The following is a 14,365-nucleotide window of genomic DNA, read 5'->3' on the forward strand; positions in this document are numbered from 1 at the left end:
AGTGCCACTGAGGGATTTTCCTATGCAAAAAGCATCCCTTAGGAGACCTGACGATCCAGTGCATCTGCCAACAGAAACTTTTCTGGTAAAGAGAGAACTTGTATTGGACTTTTTAGATTATTTTCTGTCTCCAAACTCCACAACGGTTTCATGCTTGAGCCAGCAATATTCTATTACAGTTTATTCAAGTGGTTACAGAGAATATTATTGTCATGGACGTCTTTCTCAGGTACTTGGAACAGCATCCTTTCAGTGTGCACTCATGATATAGTTGTTAATAAACACCTAGGCGTCCAGTGGCACACTCAAGGACCTGCAGTGGCACTAATTTCTTTGGCTTGCTTTTTGAGAGTGACAATGATTTTCTTAGGTTTCCAGCCTGTAATTCAAAGACACTCCTGTCTGCCCAGCTAATGAAGTGAGAACAACTCTATCCGTAATGCTTTAGTTCATTCCTGAGTAACATGTTATCAAGAGACACTCTGAGGCTTGGACATCTTTAAACATGACAGTCATTTATATTTAGAAGCTTCAAATTAAACAGCACAAAGGAAATGAAATAAAATGAAAATATACAAATTCACGGTACTTGGAAAGCAGCTAGTGGATTCGTTCATGTTATTGGAGAGCTTTGGTACAGAGACAGATAGACTAAATAGAAATCTTACAAGCATCCCCCGATAGAAATTACAGACTGACAGTTCAGCCCATCATTTTGTAGAAGATTCTCAGAGAAGTGTTTTCTTTGCAGCTGAGAAGACAGAAACGCATTATGCATGCTTAAAGTCAATGCAAGGAAACAGAGCCCCGCAAAACATATTTAATATAGGTTTGATTTCCTGTGGAATGCTTTCCAGATGTTCTCTCAAACAGGCCTCTAAAAAATGATGTGAGGTAATTTTTTTTTCGAACAGAAAGAGAAAATTCTGGTTTATGTCACTGCATCTGAGAATCACTGTTCTAATTCTTTATTGCATTACCTTGTGCTCAGGATTTGCACCATATTTTTCAAAATTGGTTTTATTACACAAAAGGTCAGTAGTATAAAAATATTTATATTACCCAATTGCAAATAAATCATACTTGTTTAGAATCACATTTCAGCTTAGTAGTTTTCCTTAAACCTAAAGGAGACCTAATATATTAAATTAAAATTACTCTTATCCACAATCTTGAGTCATTTAGAGGATTTCACTAGCATTGATAAACTGTGAGATTAGTGTTTTGTTAAGTTCTTTTGATTTTCTGTGGCAGACATTGTGTAAAAAGATCTAACAGGTCTCTAGCAGATGACATGAGCAAGGGGAAAGGATAATATTAACAGAAAATGGTATATAACTTTATTTTGCTTTGCATAAAATACAGTAATAGAACAGGGGTGTGGGGTATGTTTATTTTAGAGCACTTGTTACTCAGAAAAATTAGTTTTGTTAATAGAAGAATAGAAAGAACACAATGTTTGTAATGTTAATTTTAAAATATAGATATGCATAGGTGGAAATATTTTTCATTTTGCATGACTGAATTTCTGATAGTTACCTCTCCGTTATCTGTGGTACTAGATGTGTAGAAGCCCCCTGGTAAACAAAAAGCCTGGATAACATAGGTATTGGCAGACATGGTGGAGAACACGGTACAGACAGTCAGCTAGCCAGTTTGGGTCGAGTGTGGGTGCTCAACTGGAGGAACCAGCTTTGGTGGACAGTCGTGTCTGTGCCTGATGCTCTGAGCAAGCATTCGTGGCACCTGAATGAATTTTGTGTTGTCTCTGGTGTTTGTTTCTGTATCCAGTTATTCCACAATCCAAATAGGCCTCCTCTGTATAATTGGGGATTGTCTGTATTTTACTTCCAGATGAACAACACAATTTTTGGAGCTAAATTGAATCCAGAATCAAATATCTGCTTGGGCTTAGGCTGCCAGTCATTTAAAATAAAAAAGCAGAAGCAAAAAACAGCTTCTTTCGGTTAGTAGCTGGTTTAGTAGCTGGTATTTGGGGTCCAAGATCCTGTAATGGTTTCTGCCAGTGTTACAAAAGATTTGGATCAGCTCATGTGAGAGAAACTGCTTTCAATATTCAGGTCTTGGGAGCCAAATGGTCTGCCATCAAATCTTTACCGTTTTACCCTTCCTTCCCACTTCCCCAAAGGTACAAATGCTGAGCTGTGTGTCAGGGCACAGCGTGGGCTGGGGGCTCCCTGGGATCTGTGCGGACCCCCCTGGGACAGGCAGGGCAGGACCTTGCAGGCAGGGCTTGTCCCACCACCCAGCAGGGCAGCTGGGGGCAGCCCTGGGCATGGGGCTTCTCCCTGGGGACAGCCTGGGACGTCAGCCCACGGGTGGACTTTGCTCAGTGGGGCCCATGGCTGGGCAGGGCAGGGCTGTGGGGGGCTGGAGACCGAGGTCCTACAGCATCACTGGGGCAGGGACTGAGGCTGGGGGGGCTGGAATGGGGTCCTGGGCCATAGGCTGGGCAGGGGAAGCCCCGGGGGTGGGCAGGGACATTAGTGCCCTCAGGGCCCGGACACTGCCATTGTTTGAGAAGGAGGGTAGCAACCAAAGAAAAACTAACCTTTTGCTGAAAAAATGAATGGAGTTGCTGCTTAATAAATATATGTAAAAATGACCATTTAAAAAAACTGTCAAAATGTATAGTTGCTCACAGGTGCTCAATAGTGTGTGTACATAACTAAGGAGGTATGAGATGGATTAGTATTACACAGCTCTAGTGTCTTTTAATGAAAAAAAAATGGGTCAAAGCTATATTACTAGGTGCTGGGAGGGTCAGCTCTCTTGTGGTGGAGCCTCTCTGAGGCTTTTTTCTGCTCACTGCTTGACAGAGTTTCTTATGTAACCTTTGCCTCATTTTCTCACTGCCCACTCACTGTGTGTTTATGAACCAAGAGAAAATGAAAAGTTCCTCCAACAGTGAAGCCACTGGTTTGGCCACGTATCAACCCCCCTTGCCACTATTGCATCCCAGCAGAAATAGCACCACCCAAGCTATACGGGAGCTATTTGTAGCTACAGAGGAGGATACTGCATTTGACCCCCACTAAAGAAGAACACGTATTTTGGCTTGTTTTTTTTTTCTATAACAGTGTCATTTATCACTATGACACATATTCATCGACTTAGTCTGCATTTTTTCAGTGTCAGATTTATACTTCTTTGCTGTTTTGAATATTGATGCAGCACTTCCCCTATGTGACTATACTGTGTCTGCCAAATGGTGTCTAGACGCTAGAGCAGCTTTGACTAATTAGTGTAGTCACCCCAGTCACTCAGCTTTGGCATTTACCTACTCTTTATGTTACTGCTGTTGAGCCATAAATAGGCACCTAAACACAAGCAGCGATGTAAAGCGAGGTGGTAGCGAGCATGTCCAGCCTTCACCCAGCATCAGTGAGGTGAGCGCAGAGGACAGCAGCCGTCACTCCCTGCATTCACTAACAGGGCAAGTCGTCGTAACCACTCACTTGGACATCACAGCCTACGTGTGTGCAGGCAGCGGGAGAGCCGCATTCAATGTCTGTCTTGGTCTGAAGATCACCAACGCAAAGGCCAGGCTGAGAGAGATTTCTCTCTCTCTCGGCTCAGCCCCTGTGTACCAGCAATTCAAGACACATCCAGCCAGAGAGAAAAAAAAAGTAAGAGAAATCAACACCTGCCCGCCCAGCAGTGGGATCTGGGGAGGACTCGTGTCTGGTTCGTAGAGCTGCTTTCCAGTAGGCCATGATTTACGCCAGATCCAAACTAAAAATGCAGTTCTAGAAATTTTCTGCAACTTCATTATTTATATCATGCTTTTAAATATTGCACCAGTACTGAAGCTGAGTTGATCAACTTTAAAGAGGGAGAACTGATAAATATGAAAGATAATTTTAGAACATCAAAGAACTTTTATAAAACCTTGAGAATAAAAAATAGTGAAAACCTAATCAATGTTGCCTACGCAACAGGCTGTGCTAATATAAAATTAAATTGCCTCAAAAATTATATGCAGATTAAAGACAATACTGCTATAAACAAAGCTTATTTGTAAGCAAAATTTGAAAGTTTTTATTTATCCTGCTGAGTATTTGAAGAACCACTATCATAAGGCAAACAAATTAACTTTGTTTTCTTTGTTTTTAACTGTTACAAATGATTTTACTGGTGCTAATACAAAGCATTAGAGAATAGCAGGTTTGGGATTTTTTTCTCTTCTCAGAAAGACTGTTGTTTGAGCAGGTTTTCTCTGAATTTGCCAATAGGATTATTTTTATTTTTTCAGTTAGGGGTATATAAAATATTTAAAGTAAGCTTTCCAGAAGACCTGCAGTTTATGTTGAGATTTTCCAGGGCTAAGACAGGACTCATTTAACTCGTGGGGTTTTTGCCCTACGAAGAGAGGAATTTTTTTTCTTCCAAGGAAGATTTCTGTGTGGTTCTCTTCAGTTCCTTTTTTTTGTGCAAGGGAAGGGAGACAATCATTAATGCTGCTGTGCACAAAGAGGATTTGTGATTCTTCAACAGAAAAACAAATTAATAGTTTCTTTTACATGTGGTCCTGCTACATGTTATGTACAATATAAAACTGCCTGTTTCTCTCTATCCAGCCATCTAGCAAATAGATACATATATGTACATTGCACATGTAAAATCGTGCACACTTTAAGGCACACATGTTGCAAGCTCTGTTTGTCCTCTAGGTTACGAAACTGCTCAGTCATGGGTTAGACACTTACCCACAGGTTACTACCCCACAAGTTCCCTCCTGCTATAACACAGTATGCATATTTTTCTAGGACTGCTATCATCTGCTTGCTCTTTTTCAGCATACCGAAAAGGATTGTCTCTTTTACCCAAACAGTTCTTAGTATCATGTGCAATACTTAAGGGTAAATGATAATATAGTTTCTAATTAGGCTAATTTGTCTCTCTCTAGATAAATAGCAGTGCCACTGTTTTGATATTGCCAATGAGCATGGTTTCATCAGTGCCACTCTACTGGAAATGTTTGGGGCTAGATCTTCAGAGCGTTAATCAGCAGATTTTCACTGATAATTTTGGAGTTATTTTATGGCAGATGGAGGTCTGTCTCTGTTTTTATTTGCTGGCCTTAATTTTATCTCCAGTAGAAATGAATCCACATAAATATCAGGTGTAGTTAACAGCTCAGGAGAGAGTGAGAACTTTGATAATATGAAGTCTGCATGACTCACAAGGGAGGACATGTATGATGATACCCAGCAACGCTTGGACCAGAGCTATCTGAACTATATTTGGCTTATGAAAACTTAAATGTGCAACATTGTCAGATCATTACCTTTTATGACCACAAACATTCTTCAGAAATTAACATAGAAATCAGGCTGTATGCAAGAGGGATCAGCAGAGCAATTTTTAGCCTCCTTTAGGGTTTACAACAAATAAATTCTTTAAGCAGACTGGGTAGTAAATGACTGGTATTATTCCATAGTTATCAGTCCTTAAAAACATTTAGAGAAGAGGAATGTATTAAATGGTCTCTGAACCAATGCACCTAATAATCTACGGGAGAACTGGACGTTTAAGAATGATTAAATGATTGCCAGAAATGTTTTCAGGATTTTCAAGATGCTGATCGTCTAGTTGCAGCTCCAAAAAGATTTATTTGTGGTCTCGTAAATAATGAAATTTAAATCTGAGGAGCTACTTTGTTCTGGAAATGCAAAAATACTGCACATAGAGCAGGCTTGCTCCTTCAACCATGGCAAAGGTTTTTCATACTAGGTAGATGTAATAGGCTCTTTTCTGTCCTAAACCAGACTTCATCCAGGTATTATATAAGTAGAATTTGTAAAAACCTTAGAAACTGTCAACTGCCTTTTTTCCCAATTGCTCAGAAGGCTGGATCCGAGCCACTATCTTAATTATAGACTGAGAGAGGAATCACTGCAGTGACATAGGGTTTCCTTGCCCAGATGTTCTTCATGGCGCTGCTATTTATCTCTTCCCATACCTTGGAATCCATTTATTCTCAGCCTGTCCCCTGGTAGGTACAGTATATATTCACCAGCAAAGTAGAGATTTTTATGGAAATTTAGAAATTTATGTATACATATAGGGTATCTTGAAGGATCAGTAGAGAGCTTGACTTTTTAAAGCTGTTAAAGGCAACTGGGTACAGATGTCCATCTCAAGGTTAAACGGTTAAATAAGGGAAGGGAGGGAGCGAAAAGCTTACAGTTGACTGTGGTTTAAAGGCAACCATGGATTTGCTGGCATCAGTACAGTTAACAACGGATGGAACTAAAAAGAGGTCATGAGATAGCTCAGATAAATTCAGGTACAGTTTGCATACAGTCTATTTATAGGATGCTTTCTCAAACTAAGCCTGTGAACCTTTTGAAGTTTGCCTGTCACTCTTTCAGGCCAATTAATGATGTACATCCATTCCCATTCTGAGATAGGTAAAACAGTAAAGCAAACAAAGATAATTAGTCTCTGGAGCATGTAAACAAATAAAGTAAATCACTTGCAAATCACTAGTTTCTGCTAACTTTTGTGGTTTTGTTGCAAAACTAAAAAAGAGCATTTATATTGCCAATCTACATAATGCTAGAGCAGCGCTGAAAATGCGTAGATAGTACTGTTCTGATTTTGAGAGGGCTTTGCAAAGATTAAGCACCTGATCCTGAAACATCACTGTGAGTTGTTATACGCAAAAGAACATTTTCATCCCTTTTTCGCAGAAGAGAAGGTCGAAGTACGGAGGTTAAATAATTTTGTTCATGGAGGTAAAGGTCTAAGTGACACTTTATAAATAAACAAGAGTCACTGCTCCAAGTTTACAAATCTAAGTGAAAGCACTAGTGGAGCTGAGGAGAGCAGGCCAAGACGGGCAGGAGAGCGGCTGTAGGATGTGGGACCGTGACCCACCTCAGTGATGCCTCTCAAATTTTACAGACCTGAATGGAAGCATTATGTGGCCTTTAAAGTGCAAATAACCAGAAGAGTTCCTGACTGCTAGTCGGTTTTTTTGTTTTCCAACATAGTAGTAATCTATTAATTGCAATACCACTTCAGTCCTAGTCTTTAAGCACTTTCTCTAAGTAAGCAGTGCTCTCCCGCTCTTGGACATGGGGTAATTGAGGTAAGTGAAGACAATATTGCCATTCAGCAGCAGAACTCGATGCAGAGCACACACTCCCTTCTTCTCAGCCCTGGGCTGAATACCGCAGACTTTGGAGAAATGCACATTTTACAAGAACAAATAGATTCTCAGTACCATGGCTCCAGGGGCTGTGGGGACCATGCCATCTGGATCTGCCTGCTACCCCAGTTCAGCCAACTGGTTCTGTAGGCCTGTCCCAGGCAGGGGTAAGCCCATTCCCTGGAAACTCAGGGCAGTACCAAAGCAGGTCCTGCCTCCAGTCATGTAGTGAGAGGACTCTGTGAGCACAACATACAGTTTTGTGTAATCAGTAAAACAGCAGAAACTGTGTTCGGAATCTGTAGAATAACAGATTCCAATTAGAGTTCAGATCCAGGCAAAATGACTGCTCATATGATAAAATCGCTCTTTGTCTTTTTTTTGGCATGAAAACGCAGAGCATTTCTTTTAGTAAAGGGCAGACATTTCCCTGTTGTTCTGTCCCTTTTTACTGTTTTCTTACACCTTTTTGTTCTGACTTCAAAAAAGGATTCTGGAAAGAGATGCGTCTTAGAAAGAGACTCTCATCAGCTGAAATGTGTCCAATATATATTTAAGTCAAAGAATATTAAGCCTTGTCCAAAAATAAAAAGAGTGTAAAAGGTAAGAATGCCTGCAGGCTCGATTTTTAAAGATATTCATTTTTCTTCACGTTGCAGATCTCGTCTTGCAGATTTCTTCACAAACTGCCAGCCTGAGTCACGGTCTGTTAGTAGCTGTCTGAAGGAGAACTATGCTGACTGCCTCCTCGCTTACTCGGGGCTTATTGGTAAGAAGGCAGGGAAGGGTGGGGGCTTGCTCGGTCTAAGAAAAACACCCAAACTGTATTTTGAAGGCCCACATGAAATAAAAACTGTGGAATATAATACTGTACAATACGATACTAGGCAAAATTCTCCACCTAAGTGCATTGGCCCTGTTTTACCTTGCAGTGATTCCTGGGGTAAATTTGTACATTGCAAGGAAATTAAGGAGAGAAGATAAGGAGAGAAAGGTACTTGAATTTGAAATAAATTCAAGCTTACAAAGTAAAGCTTATTAAGATGGTTGAATTTGGACAGGACCGTGAAGTAGGAAGTTAAAAAGAACAAGTGAAACTGCAGCTTGGTTGATTTTGCAGCTGTCGTCACAAGATTGGGTAAATACCTCTTGGTCTTCAGGGAAAGTTTGCAAGACATTTGAGGAATGAGACAATAGACCAACCCAGCCTTGTTTCACTTCCAGCTGCTATTCTTTCCATGATGTCCTTCTGTCCATTCTAAATGTTTTCTGAGATGCCTGTCAATGGAGGTGAACTGCAACCAAATTTATCTTCTGAAATCCTCTTCCCTCCCCAACATAATTCATTTTGTTTGCTGTCACCTTCCTGACTGTCAGCAGGCACAGGGATGCCTTTATGCAAGCCAGATTCCATATACCACACGCAGTATTTGATTCCTGAAAGAGAATCTTGGGAAGGTGAACTTCTTGTAGAAATACCATGCTTGGGCAATAAAGAATATGTGAATGTCGAAACTCGAAACAAACAAATTTTAAAGGCCACCAGATAAGATGTTTTTAAGCTTACAGCCTGCACCTGCTGCAATGCAGTAATATCCCCTTCTGTTGGGCGTGAAGGTCCCAGCTGAGGCCCTGAAGCAGATCCTGCTGTTAAATAAATGTCTCTGGAGATAATATCCAAAAGAAAATATTTCTAAAATAGGTTGGTTTTGCTGAAAAATGACTGAAAGCTATATTCACTGGCTTATTGTTATCATTCTTACTCTTCTAGCAGCTAACAAGTGAGGTAAGTCCGTGTGGCAACTGGTAAAATAAGATGTGATGGTTTCAAAGGATATGCTTCTGTGACTTAAGAGATGAAGACAGTATGCAAGGGGTATTACATATGAACAGTTATGACAGAATGTCTTTTGACTCTAAAACAAAGAATTGAATAGCCTTGAAATCTGATCTAGTCAAGGAGATCAAGAAGTCTAGCTGCTGGCAAAGTGTAACTGTTACTAATAGATACTTCTGGGTAAGAGCTGCCAAGAAGTTCTTGCTGGACCTAGTGAATTTTGCTGGCAGTTTTGTTGGATCCATTTTTCAATTTAACCCCAAGGATGACCCATTCCGATAGTCTCGTGTTTTTGTGATACTGTGGATGACCACGCAGCAAAACACTATCACACATCAGAAATGTGGAATGGATCCCTAAGGAGTTAAAATCAAAAGGAGATCTAATTTTCAAAGGGAAAACCCCCCATTTTTCTTCCTTCCTGCTAGCCCCTAGACACATGCAAAAAGATGGCTCCTGACTAGTGTTACAAGAGTTTTTACTTCTTGGTAGTAATTCTGATAAACCAAGAAAATTACCAAAACAAAAATTCTATGTGCTGAAGCAGTAAATTCCTGTTTCTGATATCAAGCTGATATAAAAGTGGAGTAAATTATGTGAAGATCATCACATTTGTAAGATGCTTGACATAGAAATCAGAGATACAATCTTTCAAATGTCTGCTTAATATATATAAAACACAGGAAGAAGCGATAGACTGTGAGTAAGAAGCTGTTACAGATCCATTCATTCATCAGAGCTTCAGGTTCTCCAGGTGTTTTAATTAAGATAAAATATTGTTCATTTAGATAAAATATTATTTCATTTAGCCATTTCATTAAATGTAGCAAAAATTGTGCCTCCATAGAGTTTGTTCGGGAAATTGAGGATTCTGTATGGAAGGTACAGTAGATGTGATTCTGCTGTTGCATACAGTGATGTAAATCAGTGTTAACATCACTGAAAGAGTTTAATCCCACCTGAAATAAATTACTTAAGTGGGAATAGAGTCAGGCAGTTTTTGTATCAGGTACTTTATCAGTTAAATGGAGAACACTCTATATAGGATTTTTTAAGAAGGTTTGCATCAGGATGTTATATATATTATTTTAAAGTTATGCATATTTTACAGGAATTTTGAAAATCTTAATTAGGCTCCTTGTTATAGTAATAGGGATAAATAAATATTAAAAAAAAAAAGGAAAAATATAAAAATTATTAAATGTAGAATAAGATTGGAGATAGCGATGTTTGAGCTTCAGTGCTTTGGTTACAGCCTAGTTAAGCCATCTTGGACCTGTCTGCACTTCCACAACAGTTAGGTATTGCTCTAACTGCTGACTTCAAGATCTGCTTCAGCATTCACTTTCTGACACATTTCCACTTTTTTTCCACAAAATCCAATTTTCCTGGGATTCCCAGGAATTCCATGAGAGTTTATGTGAATAAACTGGAGTTGTATTGGGCCAAAGGAACTTCAGTCACATACCCCTCCTCCTGGACTCACCATCCATCTCCTCATTCTTAATTGATCCTCATTTGAGCAACCTCTTGGCTGTGTTCAGGTCAACTCTGCTTTTGTCTAAAATATGGAGACCTGACTGCCTGCTACTGAGACCATCACAGAACTATTTGATAGAGAGAACACAGAAAACCAAGCATGTCCTATTTTACTGCCAACTTCTCTGATTCGTTCGTGTCCTTCAGCAGAATTTTCAAGATGCCAGCTAGCGGGGGGGAGGAGGGGAAGGCACACACATTGCAGGGAAAAAAGAAAATCCACCCCAGGAAACCAAGCATATAATCCGCTTGGGTTCACATCTGCCCCCAGGTTTAAATGACAGGCTGATTTTCTACTAGCTGCTCTTTCAGCCACTCTGTTTTTGCTGGATGTACAGTTTGTGTGCTGTGTATACACATTCCTTGTCCTGTCTTTCCTGCATTCATCAACCCTAATCGTAGCTTGGTATCTCTTACACTTTTAGCCACTGTCTTGACCCATTTTAGTTACCTTATTACCTCTCCGTGATAAGAAAGGCTTACCTCAGTGACCTTTTTAATTTCCTCAATAGCTTTCTGGTTTTTTAACCCTTCACTAAGCATTTGCTACTTAGCCTTTTTTTTTTTTTTAAGCCTACTGTTTTTTTTTCAATTTCCAAAATCCTCTTGATTTTTGTTTTCTCTCATTTATTTTCAGATCATGTCACATGGTTGAAATAGTGTACTGAACCATCACATGGATAATGGACAGACATTTTCATTTGTTTTATTTTAATTTAACATCATTCCTCTTCTTATTTATCTACTGTCAAGTTTTCATTAATGGTGCAAATGATATTTGCCTGTTTTACTAAATTCTCTACCTGCGTTTAATAAATTTTGAACTGTGCTATTTACTCATGTGCTAATCTCGTATAGAATTTGAGCAATTATTATTGCAACTATCTGTTAAAAGTTGGAAGCAGATAAAGGTATGGGATTGCATTCTAATTTAAGAACATCCCAAAACAAGACAAAAGATGCTTCTTGTGAATTTGGCAGTGGGACTGCATTCATTTTCACATACATTACTGCCTTTCTCAGGCCAGCCCTTCTGGGGCTCTTCTCCTTTGTCTCCCATGTCATGTATGAAGCAGTTTGCATGTTGATTTGTTCAGTTCCCAGCACTGCCTGGTGACTGAAAGCCCACTTGACGTCATTCTGTGATTTGTGTTATTTCTGATGTTCCTTTTTTTAGCTTTGTGTTTGATAGCCCTTTCCTGTGTGGTATTGCAGACTCTGGGACCCTGGACCTATGGACCAAATTTTCTCTGCTAGTGTACACTTTGGGTCTCTAATATTTACCCTTCATCTATTCCATCTTCTTAATGACTACTTTGATGTCAGTTTTGAGGAGATGTGATCACATTTCCTCATGATATATATTGTCTGTCCTAGAACTGTAGATTACCAAGTGAGGAATGTGTTTCCTGAAACAGCTGTCATCGTACAAGTCTGGAATATCTCCCCCTTTCTATTTAATTTTTCCTGTTTGGTCAGACAAATAAAATAAAGGTTCAAACTTCTCAATCCTTAGGGAATTTTGAAATCTCTGACCTGCTGGGGCGATGCCTTCAGTGAGACTACTGGTTTGAATAAGTGCTGATCATATAACAGTTGCCTGATCCAGATGAGCAATGAGTTGCTGTGTATCTTTTAGGACAGAGAATGCATTCTTTGGTTTCATTTCATTCTTGGTAGCCTTGAGTTGACATATAAATGTGAGAATATTTACCCAAGAATTTGTAATAGAGTTAGAATGAACCTGTGGTTGCAAGTCGTTGACAATGTTTAGGAAACAATCACTGTACTGAAAAAGTAGCGACGCAGCAAGATTAATAGTAATTTATTACCTGCAAAGAATTTACTGTACCGTTTTACTCATGCTGGTTATGTTTTTGCTTTGTTCATCGCCATAACCCATGCTGTTGGCAGGTCCCTAATGAGCACCCTGGGGTCAACCCTCCTCCAAGATGTGTTAGGGCTCCTCTGAGCATGACTAGCATTCTCCTTGCTCATGCATTTCAGAACTGTTTTGCTACGCTGGCTGCAGACTCAAGGAGGAAGCTTGGGTCTGGATGTCTAGTTTCAGCCATTTATTTGCAGCTAGAATGAAAATGAGAAAAAACACAAGTGAGGAAGAAAAATTGGATTTTTAGAGTGCAACTCTAAGGGCGTAGGTCCACATATGTTTGATTTGGCAGCAAAGCCCTTTTAAGAGGTTCCACCTTCTCCCAATCCATCCCTCCCCTGTCAGTTCTGTTGATGCAGCTCTTTGTGGGAATGCAATATAAACCTTTTTGGAGGAAAGGAACGGGTCTTTAATGTGTGAATTGTGTTACAGTCCCTAAAGTGGTTGCATTCAAACAACTGAGGGTGTGAAGTGCAGCACAAGGCTGGGTGTCAAAGGGCAAAGGGAGCCAAGAACTGTAAGTTTGGAAGTTAGAGCCCTGCCATGGGTATGCATTGTGAATCCATCTCTGAATACATGACTTACCAAGTGCTGTTTGCTATCTTCTTAGTGTGGAAAGAACATTTCGGTACAAAGGTTACTCACAGTACTGTACTTCACTCTTTGTTAATAGGCACAGTGATGACACCAAACTACATAGACTCAAATAGTCTCAGTGTTGCTCCATGGTGTGACTGCAGCAACAGTGGTAACGACATAGATGAATGCCTGAAATTTCTGAATTTCTTCCAGGACAATACATGCCTTAGTGAGTACAAAATTAGATGTCTTTAAATATGTTTTAGCATGTTTTCTGGAATTTCTTTACTGTTTAAGTATGTTATGATACATCAAGGCCATCTCTTTGCACTTTGTAAGCATGGTTCTGCTGTAAGTGTAAGAATTAAACAGACCAGCAAATATTCCTGACACTATGGTTTATGGCCAAGATTGCAAACATAAGAAGTTATTGGAAAAAAATTCAAATAACAAAGTTTTATCATATAGAAATATGTTTACATCACAGATCATGTTCGGACCCTCACAGTCAGACAGCATCTGTACCAAAAAATTGCGACACCTGAGGGGCTTCTGTATAATTTAAGAACTTCATATAAAAAAAGACATGTAGTTTATGATATGAAGGATTTGCTGTAGGTAAGTATAAATTGGATTGTGCTTGCAATTTATAGCCAAGCTTCAGGTTTTTTAGGCTACTTGAACTCAGATACCTGGTTTTAACGGGGGTCTGGATGGTACCTATTTTCAAGATTTTGTTAAATTATTGATTTTTTTTTCAGTCAAACTCACTTCCAAATTAGGGACTATTATAAATTTCAGAATGGCTTAGTGGAGTCGATTTTGGCAGGTTCTCTTTTCAAATTTCCTGTCTGCCTGGAGCAGCATAATTGGATGATGTGGAGTGTGCATCAGAGTTTTAATTTCAGATAAATGAGGAGACCAAAAGAGCTTGGCTTCCCTAGCCTAGCAGAACAGAAGTTGAAAGGATACGTGATTGTCCTCTGAAATTGCATTAGAGGGGCAAGCCCAGAGAGGGAAAAGGATTACTTAATCTAGAGGACAATGTTGGCACAAGATCAAAAAGGGAGATATTGGCCATACATATTTAGTCTTGAAATTGGAAAATTTTTAACCATCACATTAAAGTTGAGAAATAGGCTTCTGGCAGGAGTTTTGAGGGCAAAAAATTCTTACTGGTTTTGAAAGTCATATTTCATCAGCTTATGAAAAGAAGCATACATCATTGCTTTTTTCAAAAATGGCGAATGAACTCAATGATCCCATCCAGCCCTATATACTTGAGCTAATGCTAACTCAGGGTTCAGTCTGTATTTTAGTATAGGGTCTGAAAATCTCC

General features: G+C 39.5%; 1 protein-coding gene across 1 annotated transcript in view; it reads left to right on the forward strand.

Moving 5' to 3' along the window:
* Nucleotides 1-14,365, forward strand: part of GFRA1 (GDNF family receptor alpha 1) — a 145,253-nt gene that overhangs the window by 99,384 nt on the left and 31,504 nt on the right. The window contains exons 5-6 of the mRNA XM_009586012.1: nt 7,840-7,949; nt 13,121-13,255. Of these exons, the coding sequence (XP_009584307.1) occupies nt 7,840-7,949; nt 13,121-13,255 (245 nt within the window). The remainder of the gene's footprint in view (nt 1-7,839; nt 7,950-13,120; nt 13,256-14,365) is intronic.

Source organism: Fulmarus glacialis, unplaced genomic scaffold (assembly GCF_000690835.1).
Source record: "Fulmarus glacialis isolate BGI_N327 unplaced genomic scaffold, ASM69083v1 scaffold14009, whole genome shotgun sequence".
NCBI classification, from domain to species: domain Eukaryota; kingdom Metazoa; phylum Chordata; class Aves; order Procellariiformes; family Procellariidae; genus Fulmarus; species Fulmarus glacialis.